General features: G+C 39.5%; 1 protein-coding gene across 1 annotated transcript; it reads right to left on the bottom strand.

Moving 5' to 3' along the window:
• Nucleotides 1-380: 380 nt before the first annotated feature.
• LOC121942243 (pre-B-cell leukemia transcription factor 1-like) lies at nucleotides 381-13,053 on the bottom strand. The gene is made up of 8 exons (XM_042485389.2): nucleotides 12,113-13,053; nucleotides 10,071-10,144; nucleotides 3,368-3,612; nucleotides 2,992-3,182; nucleotides 2,733-2,868; nucleotides 2,450-2,606; nucleotides 983-1,058; nucleotides 381-742 (listed from the first exon to the last, which is right to left on the bottom strand). Exons 1-7 carry the CDS (start codon nucleotides 12,274-12,276, stop codon nucleotides 1,015-1,017), a joined length of 1,011 nt encoding a protein of 336 aa, XP_042341323.1. The 5' UTR covers nucleotides 12,277-13,053; the 3' UTR covers nucleotides 381-742; nucleotides 983-1,014.
• Between the last annotated feature and the right edge of the window lie 1,621 nt (nucleotides 13,054-14,674).

Here is a 14,674-nt window from a genome sequence, read left to right as displayed (position 1 = left end):
CTGATTATTGGACCTTAATTGACTGTACTGATTGCAGAACAACAAAATGCAGTAAAAAGAATATTTTAATGGATTGAGTAATGACAAATTTGACAAGTGTCAAGTTTGTCATTCATTTGTGGTCATTTCTTCCATGTTGATGTTTTTATACTCTTTCAATGCATTTTCTCTATGACAACTTTTATCCCAAAAAACTGAAAAGAAATATAAAATAAAATTGTAGTTCAAATCTTAAAATGAGCACATGCTTTTTGTTCTTTTTTTTTTTCATTTTAATTCTTTGAAATGAAATGATGGATCTACATTTGGTTCAAGGACACATACTAAACCTTCAAACAGTGCGTGACTCACTGAGGGTGAAGCAGTACACTAAAAAAAGGTCATTTTCCTCATTCGTTTATTTATTATTTTTAAAAAAAATCAAAGAAAGTTGGCGTAAGTAATAGTAAAAAGAATAAAACAAAAATATTTGTCAACACATTCATGAAGTGGAGGGGTTAAAAAACTCAGAGGTGTTAAAAAAGGATCAGTATCACAAAGCAAAACAAAGGAAAAGTTGCAGAGTTTTGGTAATATTCTGTGGCTCAGCTGGAGGTCGGCCTACAGTCTGGGTTGTACTGGGACAGGACGGGGAGGGAAGGTGGAGCATCAGCTGAAGGTGATGTTGTGCTTGCTCCTTGCTGCTCTGGGTGGGAGAGAGATGGGAAAAGGAATCACCGCTGTCCCGCCAGTCATCATCACTCTGCAACAAACAGATGTTCAGAGAGGAAGAATTACATCTTAGCTTCGTGTAATCCTGAACATCGACCTCGGGTCCAGGTTCAGTCGGTGATGTAGTCCAGTATATGTTAAGAAACTACATCAACAGGGTTTACAAAACATATCAGACCATATCATGTGCAAACAGGGAAAGGCTGTTGCCATGACTACTCAGTTGGAGAGTGTGTAACTATAGCAACAATGTGTGACCACAGCCACTCACGTGGAAACTGGAAACTCCTCTGGGGAAGGTCCTCATAACCTCCCGTCAGGGGTGAAACACGGGGCCGGGTATCCTCCTGTTGGCATACACACATTTGAAAACTGTAAACAAAATACTGCGTCCAACCTGGACGGTTTTTAGGCACGTATGAGCGGACAGAAGGTGAATACAGGTGTTCCGTTGTCGACAGTTTGAGGAAAATTGCGTGTTTTTGAACATTAAAGTATGTCATCATGTTCTATAAGAAAGTCTAAAATACAAGTATGAACCTGAAAATGAGCGTAATAGGTCACCTTTAAATGAACCCCGTGTTCATACTGCAGTATACACCTGAGTTTGGAGGCAGACTGACTCGATATGGAAACAGTTTAATGAGGACTAAAGCTCACAGTCATGTCATCAATTCATTATCATATTTTACACAACTCCTGCAACTTAAAGCAAAGTAAATTTAAGACTTTTAAGACACTTTTAATGCCACAAAAATTAAAGGAAAATAAAAACATTAACTAATAAATGTTTATTGTAACGTAAAGCATAAACATTTTGGTGAAGTTAAATTTTATTGGTTTATTTCTTTAAAAGGGACCATGTAGCATTTGATTCACTGTAACACATAATAGCTTAAAGCTAGTTTGCATCTGCATCCCTGTGGCGGGTAAGAGAAAAAACAACGCAATAACTATAAAAATATAAACTAAATATAGACAAGACATAGCAGCCACTATTGCACATGATATAAAGTGATGCAAAGAAGAAGGCATAATACAGACAATGCAACATCAAACTCAAAACTGCACGACATACAAAACACACAATATAAAGGTACACAAAATAGCATATCAAATGCTTATCAAATTAAAAACAACTTTAAAGACCAGATTTCTTGGTTGGTCGATCTTCAAATGTTAAAAAAAAAATTAAAACTTTTATTTTTCTATCCTGATCTGCGTGACATTAGTGCAAGAGGCATTCTTTTTAAAAATAGATATTACCAAATAGTTTGAAATTTTACCATGCAACATCAGAGAAGAATTATTAACAATATCCTACCTGCTATGTCTTAGCATTTTTATGACTTTTGTAAGGTTCATTTACGACATTTTAATGCCAATAAAGGCCTTAGTTTTAGACAAATGAATTAAATACTTTTTAAGACTTTTTAAGGACGTGCAGGAAACGTGATTTTATATTTTACTTCTGTTATGTGCTCAACTAAATTTAAAATCTTATGAAAACATTCTTCATTGAGTGTAATGCTTTTCCTCCACTTTCAGGGCCCCTAATTTGATTTTTTTTCACCGTTTGTCACTGTGCAAAATGTGGGAAGCAAACTACTACTGCTCGCCATTAGCGGATTCACAGTACTTTCTTTGAACTTATTTCATCCTCAGCATTCTCATGGCTAAGATTACAAATGATCAAACAGGAATTATGTTGACAAAAGGAGGAATGTGTGTTGTGTACCTGAGTTTGGTGTGGCTGGAGAGCTGGCTTGGCTCGCCTGTAAAGACACGCAGGCGGCATCAACAGCTGTCTTCACAGCATACCGGTTAGCTTCCTCCTGCAACTTTGCAACGTTTCTTTTATACCGAATCCTCTTGTTTCCAAACCAGTTGGCCACCTGAGAGAGTTAGAGACGTAAATACTAAGTTTAAAGCAAGTCTGGAAATCCAGCAGGCTTCAGGAAACCATGTCTAGTATGTGTATACAATCTCTTTTTCTCCCAGTGCGCGTTTCACATCCTGACCTGAGAAACAGTGATGGAGCACTTTCTGGCCAGGTCCTCTTTTGCCTCCTCACTGGGGTAGGGGTTTGCCAGATGGGAGTAAAAATATGTGTTCAAAATCTCGGCCGCCTGCTTGCTGAAGTTTCTTCGTTTCCGCCTGACAGACAAAGACAACACTTGACCATATTCAAAAACTCTCGTTCATGTTATACGTACGTTTTCACACACTGGATGATTAAAGTTAAGAGGAAGCCGGAAAACAAACAAATGCAAACCCCACCTGGCGTCCAGGAACCTGGAGCGTAGGATCATGACGGCTTCACATGTGCTCTGCTTTAACTGCATCTGGATAGTGTTGAACTTGCGGTGAATGATTCCAACCATTCGCTCTATCTCTTTGGGGGAGATGGGCCGCGTACGGGACTGTTCCCTCAGCAGATTCATCACATGGTCGGTGAATTCATTGCACGCCTGTACGGGAGGAGGGACGAGTCGGTCAGATATGAAGATGATTATTATCATTATTATTATTATTATTATTATTATTATTATTATATGATTAGCATTATTTTATTATCACAGTAGTTGTGCTGAAGTTTGTACAGAACTTCTCTCCCTGTTATGAAATCACTGTAAAACCTTTAAAAATATCACACCTGTTGGTATTTCTCCAGCTCAGAGTGGTACATCCGTCTGATCTGAGCGAGCTTTTCTTTGTACTCGCCGTGCTCTAAACCCCCCTCATCAGGCGACCCTCCGGCTGCTGCAGCAACCACTGCTGCAGCTGCAGAGGCCCCGCCCCTCTCCGGACCTGCAACCCCCTCTGCTAACAGCATGTTGTCCAGGCGCAAGATCTGAGGGTCTGGAGCGTCTTCTTCCTGGACGCCTCGGATGCTTAGGGCTGTGGGGATAGACAAAAAAAACAACGTTTTCTTCTTCTTCTTCTTTTTTTTTTTTTTTACCACACTCACCTCCTGCTGTTTGTTTGTTTTGCTCTGAGGGGTTTTTGCCTGGCAGTATTTAATTTTAGGATTCACTGCCAGGAGGTACTGTAAACTGCTTCAGTTAAGTAAATTCTGAGTTCAGTGCTTTCTTTGTTTAAAATATGAAGCATCTTTGATGCAGCGAGAACAGAACAAACTCAAGAACAGAGACATCAGTGGGTAAAAAGAGCAAAAAGGTAAAAGAGAAAGCAGAATAATAACTTTACCTATCCTGCTTATGTAACACTGAAATAATCAGTCAGAGTTTCTGGCTCAGCTACAGTATGCAGAACTAGAAAAACAGGATGCACAGCACACTGCACGCATCGAAGTTACAACAACACGACATCAGTAGACATTAGGCACACAACCTGCCGGCATTCAGTCAAACTTTGCTTTCAAACATTTAATTCTTTCTGCCAGGAGACGCTTCAGCAGGTCAAATCTAGATTTCATGGCAGATAACATATTTTACATGTCATCCCTTTTTAATCACTTTTACATAATTCACAGCTATTTTATTTATATTCTGAACCTTATGGTGAGCTCGTTGTTTTATTTTGCACCTTACTGTTATTTAGTTTTTATTTAATCTTATATTTGCTATATATTGTGTTTTATATTTACAACACATTTCTTTTCTGCTTTGCTGCTTTGCTGACTTTATATGATAAATGCTGCACAGCAGTTTCCCTCAGGCTGAATAAAGCTCTATCTCATCTTGTTTAGTGTTTTTCAAAATTTTGAATAAATGCTGCATCATGATTTAAAGCACAAACATGCTGTGAATCAAATTTGTGATAAGAAATAAAAGAATCGTAGAAAACAGGGTTTGTTTTTTTCATGTGGTGTGCACTGAATATTTTTTCTTTTCTGTCACACAAAGTGTTTACATTTGTCACACAGTCTACAGCACAATTTGGGAAAAACAATTGTGCAACACCAAATTGCACACAACTCCAAAGTCTGTGTTCTTGAGTACAACTAGACTTCCCTTCACAGCCAGCAGAGAGCACTGTCTCACAATACAAGGCCCGAAACCTTTTTTTCAACACCTTATTCAGATTCTTTCATTTTGCCACGGACTCACTTTTTTTCTGAATTGTCCAATCAATAGAATGTCCTCAAACACAAGGTTGAAAACAACATTTCCATAAAAATATCAATCTGCAGAGCACTAGAGACACAAGCCCTAGTTTTTCATCTCATGTCCAGACACTTGGCTTGTCTCTTCCTAGACGTGTAGCAACAGTCGGCTACTGGCCTAAAGGTGGTAATGATAACGAAACATTACAGAGGCCTTCAAAAGAGTTAAGTTTTCCACTTAAAATCAAATACACAGCACAAACAGTACAGTTTCAAAAATCTTTAGAGAAACCATTGTTTAACCCTTTGAAACCTGAACAGATATCACTTTTCTTGTGGTGCATTTAGATGCCTTTCACGTGAATTCAAACATTTGAACGATGAGCAAATTTGTTTGATTCCTTTTAAAAACATGGGAAAAAGGCAAGGAGCAACTTGGCAAGAAATGCCCCACAAACTGCAAGAAATCTGTAGATTTAGAAAATTATATTTTTAAAACTAAGGGAAAAAAATGTCCTGAGAACTGTATTTATGATAATCATAGTTATATATGTAAAATTATTTTCCTGAATTATTAGAATTTTTAAGCAGTTTTTTCCTGGTAATTTCTTTGATTTTGATCCCTTTTTTTCTTTTCATTTTCTTTTTAGAGCTCTGTTTGTTGGAGGCCGAGAGGAACTCAATTGGTGTCTGTGCACTTGGAGTGAAAGAAAAAAGGAAGAGGAAGGGGCAGAGAGACAAATTATGAAGAATCCGCCAACTGCCAGGCGGAGGTTTACCTATAAAAACAGTGGCTGTTGCTATGGCAGTGATGCCAGCTTTCCTTGGCATCCCCATGCCCCAAAGAAAAACAGGTAAACTTACACATGCATCCTTGCCGACGCACACAGACACACACAGCTGTTAATTAACGCCAGCTCTTAAGGAGCGACTAAAGACCCAATGAAAAATTAAAGCTCATTTGAGAGGTCGTTAATTTGCACAGTTATGCAAATGAGGTGGCAATTACAGGGTAGTTCTAGGGATCACATTTATAATCCGGCAAGGAGGGCAGTGACAGCCTCCGCATCTGGCTAACAGCCGTCTCACACACACTAACAGTCAGTGATGGCCTCCAATTTTCTATTGGACACTGGGGATTTCCCAAACCATATAACAGTACATTAATATGCAACTTATAGATGCATTTTTACATCCAAATATGAGTATACTGCAGCTAACACATAATGTGCCACATTAATCAGATTACAATATAAGACAACAACCTTCAGAGTCATGCAGCCTGGCTGTCAGGTGAACCTGTGCGAGTGTCTTCCATGGCTACAGATCACAGACTGTAAAGACCATCCACCTGTTTGTTAAAACCATGGACAAACAAAGAGGATTACCAGTTCACAGAAAAGTACTACTCCACATTTGTGCCCTTTTCCCTGCTTTTACACTTACATATCCAACATCTAGGGCTGAGCATCTATTTACATTTTTTTTACAATACCTATACCAATACAGGTACCCTTAAAGTGATACCAATACCGATAGAGTGAATGGAGTGGCGTGTAGTACAGAGACACTTAGGAATATTTTGGTGGCATCTGAACTGCCAACTCTTTTAATACACCCCCATGACTTCACAACAGACTGTTTGAATTGTAGCTGCTGTGGGAATGTGAGCTCTGCACTGACGACAGTCGGTGAGAGTCTGCTCAAACACACGGTGACAGGCCTATATGACAGTATCACACTGCTAACAATACATGATAGTTATCAACATATTTAACTACCGAACCAAGCCGTTTCAGTGTGAGTTTGTTTAGACCATTTAACAGCTTGCTGTTGGATGTTAGCCTAAGCTCCAACGTTAACTTGTGCTAACCACACAGATGTTAAACTTATCTTTCGCTACTCAGGATACGGCAGCAACAGAAATATGGTCTATTTTAAGACCACGACTGGAAAAAGGATCAAATGCGAGTATTGTTTGACTCAAGAAATTTCAGTAGTTCTTGGTATGGAAACAAAGAAACATACATGTGAGTAAACTGTCAGTTAATTGCATTTACGGTAAAGTATATATTCAGTTTATTGGGGGTACTGAGAGGTTTTTCTCATGGAAGAGTTTCTGAAGACCAACCAATTTACATCATACTAAATATTTGAACAACAGCACCAAACTACAGCAACAAAATGACTATTTAGTTGAATCAACGCCTGTCCTAAACAGTTTAAACAAAAACTGAACATTTTACCATTGATGAAGGTAGGATTTATTATAGGCCTGTTGTATTAGACCGCATTAGTAATAACCTGGCAACCGAGTGCACGGCAGTGGATGAGAGAAAGGAAAAGACGACTACAGTGGAACAGGACCGGGTCCCATTACAGTTAATGACTTAATAATTAGTCCGTATTTTGGGGCAGCCAGTGACTCTGTTGAGTGCACAAACACAACACACTCCCACACAGTGCACAGGATAAAGAGATGAGCTGCCGTCCATGACGCCTCGTGAGTAAATCCAGCTTTGTGAGCTCAGTTGAAGCCATGGGTGGCAAACTGTCCCCCACTGAGTATCTGTTAGTAGTGAAGACTGACAGGACTCTGGGGTCTGGAGATTATCAACTGTCTGCCAATCCATGAAACACAACCATTACTGCCTCTCCTTCCAACTCATCCATCAATCTGTCCCACCCTCTCTCTTGTCATTTGTTCTGTTTTTTTTTTTTTACTTTGCCTCTGTCCTATTTTGTGCACTACAATTCCCAGAAAAAAGTGATGATAAAAATAGAGAGTTGTACTGGGAATAGCATGATGAAAGAGTTGGGAAGGAGGGAATCGGATAACAGAGAAATGAGGGTAGATACAGCCAGCAGAAGATGCCAGGAGCACATATAATAATACGAGAGGCATGCACCTCCTAAACAGTGGTTCTCCAGCTCTGCAGGAGGTTGATATTGAATAAAACAGCAGCATTTTGGACTGTGGCCGTCATGTGAGGAGTTATTTTTAATGGTTCTAACTCAGGACGGAGGAAGAGAACGAGACACTGACAACAGAAAGGCAGAAGCAGAAGCTTGGTTAAAATTAAAAGAGAGAGAAGAGTGATACATCTTCTAAGCTTTCAAAATAACCTACATATGCAGACTGCCCTAAAAACCACAGAGATAAAATGTTTTTCAGAGCAATGTGTTTCCCTAAAAAATTCCATCAGTTATTGGGCATAACAGAATTGGTCAAATCAGAGTGAATGAGCAACAACACATTAGTGGAAAGTATAGGGAAAGAAAAGTCTATTGCCTTTTTAACATACAAATAACATTCAAAACACATTTGACCATTCATACCAAATTATTGCTTAAATTATTTGGTTAATTAAATAATCATTCACATTCACGTAAAATTAGTTCCTAACTAATATGCCTAACAAATTCACAAATTACTTCTGTTTGAGTGAGTTATGGCAAAACTACGGACTGCAGAAGTGGACGTGGCAATAGCGACTTCACCTGTTGGTTTGTGGACTTCCTTTTTGAAGCTTTGAGTTTGGCATTTCGGCCGTCACCGAGGACACTACGAATGCCAAACATGTCAATCACAAGGTAGCCACGCCCTAAAGCACACCCTGCTTCTCTCTTCTTGCAGCTAGTGCCGAATCGATCACTGTATAAAAGTGACAGCGGGCAGAACGTAACCATGGCTGGGACGGTTGAGACATTTTGACGATGTGTTATGTGTGTAATTTAAAAAGCAGCGAAGAAGAATAACTCGAAGAAGAATAGCGGCAGAAAATGTCTGCAAACGCACTATTGATGCGTATGTTGGGGCAGGCGTTGTTGTGTTACACGTCACGCCTCATTTGTTTATGCTGTCTAAGATCATACACCGGGGCAGCATTATGCAGCCATTGTTTGGTTCTGTGTGAAAATGCAAAGGAAAAAGCATAAAGGAGGGACTGTGTTGTGGCCCTACAGCGCCATCTCTGTAAAAAGGGCTGATGCTGTGCTGTGAGAAATATACATCTGAGCTGAGCAGACAGACTAATGGAATTTTGTAGCTGGCTTTGTAAATTCAGGCCGTTGGGTGTGCATAAAAAAAAAAAAAAAGATGAATGGTGAGTAGGTGAGACAACTAGTTGCCTTGGAAACTCTGCATCCCTCCTAGTGCCAACCACAGGGTTCCCATTTTCAAGCTAAATGAATGAAATGAGGTAATAACAAGGGTTGCTGTGCAGCTCACATACTACTGTCTGCTTTGCGTGTGGAAAGCCGAAAAAAAGCCGAGTAAAGATGATTATATTCCAGGTAAAACACAAAATTGGGCCCTTGACTGTAATTTTTTATTCAGTGCCGCATCAGTGGGGTGGGACTGAGTATCAGGATCTAATATTCAGGTGTAAAATCTTTGCAACAACCATCCTCCTACTATTCAGTTTATGCTGCTGGCACACATTCCTCCAGTTTAAGGAACACTTCACCCACAAAATTAACATTTAATTATCAGTTAGTCATGCAGTGATGCTTTGAATTTGTGAAGAAAATGTTGTTTTTCTCTCATGCCTCCAAGGAGATCAGCAAACATATTGATTCACTGATCGACTGGGGACCACCCTCATCAACATCAAAACATGTGGTTGCCAACTCTCACACAACTTGTGCAGTATCTATCATTTATCCAGTTGTATGCTCAGTACTTCCCAAACAAATGCATTTTCATTTTCGTATATCTGCTAAACGTGGCACCCAATAATCAAAAATCAATTTGTTCACCCTTTTACATGCAGCAATGCGAGAAAAAACGTTTTCTTCACAAATTCAAGGTCACACAGTATGACTAAAAGATATGCAAATGTCATTTCATGGGTGATGTATTCTTTTAACAACCTAGATTTTGGAGGAGAACATCCAGCAGAGGATGAGTTTTAGAAAAGTGCCATCACAAACCGATTACAAGAGCCAGAGGTGAAGAAAGTTCATTGATAAGAAGTAGCAGTAGATGAAGGGAGGGCCGGGAAAATGTAGACTAATATAGAATATGCTTCTACCTTTCTGTCTACGATCTCTATGATGTGTCATCATAATTGTTCCTCCTTAAATACGCTCTTCCTTTTATCCTCAATTTGACCTAAAATAATGAAAATGTAGCCTGAAGTTCAAATGTGTGCGTGAAATGTGGGATTAACCTCAACGACAGTCACAGATGCACTGAAAGATGCGTATCCTTATCAGTATGCAAGCCTTTTCTCTTTACTGGCTGCTGTGAAAAAATAAGAGTCCATGAAGCAAATGGACAACTCACCTGTCCTTTCTTTGACCTCACACAGGACACTGAAGAGGGCCGGCTTCATTCTGTGGCAGTTTAAAGCATGTTTCCTTTTATGGAAAATGACAGACAGAGAGACAGAGATTGTGAATTACAAACCATTATTTGCTCGACTTCATATTCTTTTGGTTACAGACACTGGCAATAGATCACAGAGACACATTGCAAGTCAGTGCTGAACAGACTGGATTCAGATGAGTGAGTGTGCAACCAGACCTGTTGAAGCATTTGACTGAAAACAGGCCTGAGCACATAGTTGTCTAATTCACCTCGACTTTCTCAACTCGGTGAAGACAGAAAAGAGCACAGGCTGAGTGCACAATCATGCAGAAACTTTGAAAACTTAAAATGGAAGTCGACGTGCAATATGGATGGCAGAAATAATCAATATTGCACTATAATGTCATACTGTTTTCTGCAGTTCAATATTGACACTCTACCAGTGTTGTGCCGTTTTGTTACATTAGTAAATTCCTTTCCTGAAATTTGATGTTCAAGGATACATTAGAAAATGAAGTGAAGGAATTTTATCACACTTGGGGCATAAATAGGGTCTCAGAGTGTATAAAATACATCAAAATACACCTGCATACACCTGACCTGTGTGTGTGTGTGTGTGTGTGTGTGTGTGTGTGTGTGTGTGTGTGTGTGTTTTGCTCTGTAGTTTATCTCATCTGGTTTTAGGAATTGTGTGTCTTTCTAGTCTTAGTCTTTTATAGCGTTGTTTGTTGTATGAGCGACATCCAAGGCAATTTTCTGTCATGACGGACAATAGAGATTTTCTGATTCTGATAAATACTTTTAATATTTGCTCATGAAATGGTCCCTGGCCTCCTGTCATTTTGCAAAAATTGGCTTCTGGCAAAGCAAGTTGAGTATTCCTGTTAAAAGGGTATTCAAACACTAAACAAATAACGTGATGTCTCACAGAATAGTTGGTTTTATTCTACATGTATCACACTTATGTCCACAGTGTTACAGCCAGAAGTGTTGCAATACCATTTTGAGTAATCTACGGTGATAGACTTAATTGTATTGTAAATTACATGAGATTGAAATTATCACAGTATTAATAAGGATACTTCCCCCTATTACTATGCTGTAATAAATGAAGTACCTCAAAGTAATACTTGAGTAAAAGCCTTAAAGTGTCTAATATTTATTGTACTTAAGTATAAAAAAAACATTTTTATGATATTAAATTACATAAAAGTAAAGTAAATACTATTTATAAAAATTTTGGCAGTAAGAAATTTGAGAGTTTATTGAGAGGTTTATTTCTTCATAACACACACCACCTTTAAATGGAGTGTACATTACACTTGAAGAAAAACTGTTTGGATTTTTTTTTTTTGTTTTGTTGTTTTTTTTTTACAACATATGGGATTTGAAGAAAATCCAGTTCCTTCCATTCCTTCATTCATCCCCCCATCCCCTCCTCTCTTCCTAATTCCTTCCCTCTTTTGTGGTGAGTAAAGACAATACATAGGAGAAATGGAATAAAAGTCAAAGTTGACAGAAATATAAAAACTAGTAAAGTACAGACAATCACAAAAATACGTAAGTAACCACTGTTAGTGCGTATAACAATAACAATAATAATAATGTAAGCAAAATCCGATATACGATAATCAAAGTGAAATCAATGTCTTCATACATACAACTAATTTTATGTAGTTTGTGGGACTCCTACATGATGAGACATGAAATAATACTGGATTATTACACATCCCTGTGTGTTACTGTATGATTTAAAGCCCTGTGTTTGTGGAGTGCCATAGAGTCAGTCCTGGATTAGGCCTGTGGGGGTGAAAGGTGGTGATGCACAGCTGGAGATGGCACAAAATGCCAAACAGCGCTGTGTATGTGGGAGGTGTTATTAGAGTGTATTACCGCATGTTACAGCGTGTGTGTAAAACCATGCATCCTTGAGGGGATGCTGTTACTATTATTCCCCCTGTGCAGACACAAATCCAGCTCTTTACCATGTTCTGCCATCTATCAGACCTTGTTATTACCTGGCCTGGGCCTCATCCAGACTCTCATCTGTGATGACCATGATCTGCTGGAGGATGTCCCCAATGTCCTGCTGCGGCTGACCGAGGGTGTGATTATCCACATCCTCATGAGACAGTCCACTTAGTCCAATATGACCCAACATCATGCGGGCCTGCTCCTCCATACCTGCAATGTGCCTCTTATTGTGGAGGGAGAGATGAGAGGAGGAGGAGGATCACTAGAAAAGGGGGTTTCCCTCTCCAACTTTCAGCACTTAGAAAAAAGAGGTTGAAAAGTTTCACATGAAAAAAACATACAGGGCTCAGGAGTGAGAGAAGTGTTGCCTCAGCTGGTGCCTGCTTGTGTCGAGTAACAAAGAGAAGGAGACAAAGGTGCAGCATTTACCGAGGCTATCTGAAGAAAACGCTACAAAACTAGAGCTCTGGAAACTCGATTTCTTCTTTGGCATGGGAGGGCACGACTCACAAAATACTGGCCTTTACTGTTGTTTTTTTTTTAGTGACCAGACGCGCATAGGCACGTCTTTTCTTCCCCTGAAATAACAACCAAGAGGCTCCCGACACTGAACAAAACCGGCTTGTTACAAAGCTCATTCCTTTTCTGAGCGGCTGTTCATTTTCTGCGTTTTAAATATCGGTCTGAACGGTGCTATGGCTATATCTACTGACCCGGGAGCCCCTTTGATGTCGTCGTCTCCGCCTGCTCTCCTTTTCTCCATGAGTCCCATGTACTGCTCGGTAATTAAAAGTGAGAACCGACACGGTCACCGAAAATATGGTCGAGGAGAGGTACTCCGTATTCCCGAGGAGCTTCGTCTGTCTCTTTCAGTCCAAACACAGACAGGTTTGACCCCTTTAGACGTTGCTTATTGCTGTTTTCTGTCCCTGTACGGCTGCTGTCCCACTCCTCCCAGAAAAACACCATAAAGCAACGCTGTCCTCTGTCAAGGTACACAGCGCGAGAAAAGACTACTTCCGCTAAAATATTTCAAATGAATATACCTTAACGCAGATTGCCCCATTAAGGGCCCGTGTTTAATGACGCCTAAGGGACTGTACATCACTTATTAGAGTAGGGGGGTAGCTGGGGTGTGACCCTCCGCAGAGCTGCAAATATTTTTGCTTGAGCCTCCCAGGGTGACTGGGGGAACGTGCACTACAAATAACCATTTTTCACATTTTCTAGTTGTGAAATTCTGTTATTTTGAATATTGTTTTAAAGAAAACATGCATTCAACCCCACTTCCAGGCATGGGGCTTTGAAAGTGTTTAAAATAAATTCAAAATATGACAATTTAAAGTTAAATGTCCCTTCCCTAAGCCCCATAAAAAAAAAAATTTAAAAAAAAACACAACTCCCTCCCTAGTTTTTTAAAAAATATTTGAAGTGCTCCCCCTATTTTCACATTATAAAAGTCTGCATCAATGCAAAATGTCCTTCTGAAGGGGCTGGTAGCTGTGGAGGATGCATTCAGTCAGAGCTTAAATAAATGTAATAATACCACAGTATAAAAGTACATTTTCAATCTTGCATTCAAAATCTTTCTCAAGTACAATGACTTAGTAGTAGCATCAATATATACTGAAAGTACTGCAGTTACAAGTCCACATTGAGTAGAATGCCTATTTACGAATAATATATGTTAGGAAGGCAAGATCACTGGATAATAGGGCCCAATATGATGCACTAAACATAACTTATGTTGCATCTGATAAAGGCGTGGCTTATTTAGGCTATTATTGCCAGGTAGATTCATTTATAATAAGACATAGTAATCTATTGGTTGTTTTATTTTAGTAATAATCTTAATCTGCGAAGTAACGCATATCTAATGTCAAATAAATGTAATTGAGTACAAAGTACAGTATTCGCTTCCAAAATGTAGTGAGGTAGAAGTATAAAGTATTACAAAATGGAAATACTCATATTCTGATAGAGCAGAGCCTCTAAAAGTAAGAGGTGTCTGAAGTCTTCCACAGAATTGACCTGGAGGTGAAGGTGAACGGCCACGTTATTTTAATGCCCATGTAGTACTGATGCCACGTCAAATTGAATTACATGGATACTGAAACACAAATAGCTAAGCTCATATAATCCGACTTTATGAAACACTGGTCAGAATGATGCGTGCCAACTGCACAGAAATGAAACAGTGGGTTACAATGGGCTACAAACGTGAATTCCAGCGTTTTAGCGCTTTTATTTTGAAAGTCACAGTGATTATTTTCCGGCTTCTTTTTGGCCTTTTGCTGGTTTTCTTGACGCAGCTCTCCATCAGTTGTCGGAGGGCTCTGGAGAATGCTGCAGTTTGAGTTGAAACCGCGAGAGGAGGAAACCATTTCGCCATGGAAACAATGTTGTTGTTGATGTTGACGACGATGATGATGATGTTGCTGTCAATACTAGTGTGTGTGTGTGTGTGTGTGTGTGTGTGTGTGTGTGTGTGTGCGCGCGCGCGCGTATGTGTGCGCGTGCCCTGTCCCTAGGCTGCATCTCTGACGTACACCAGTTCATGGTGACCTCATCTAATGTATGGTGTTGTCTATAATAAGATTATATTT

This window comes from Plectropomus leopardus, chromosome 3 (assembly GCF_026936395.1).
Source record: "Plectropomus leopardus strain MGB_pleo_1.0 chromosome 3, ASM2693639v1, whole genome shotgun sequence".
Classification (NCBI taxonomy): Eukaryota; Metazoa; Chordata; class Actinopteri; order Perciformes; family Serranidae; genus Plectropomus; species Plectropomus leopardus.
This window is presented reverse-complemented; position numbering and strand designations above follow the sequence as displayed.

Coding starts and splice junctions, on each gene's coding strand:
- LOC121942243 (XM_042485389.2), bottom strand. CDS start 12,276: ATGGAGGAGCAGGCCCGCATGATGTTGGGTCATATTGGACTAAGTGGA. Junction 3,613..10,070: donor TGAGGTCAAAGAAAGGACAG/GTGAGTTGTCCA, acceptor CTATCCCCACAG/CCCTAAGCATCCGAGGCGTC. Junction 2,869..2,991: donor TCCAGGTTCCTGGACGCCAG/GTGGGGTTTGCA, acceptor TTTGTCTGTCAG/GCGGAAACGAAGAAACTTCA.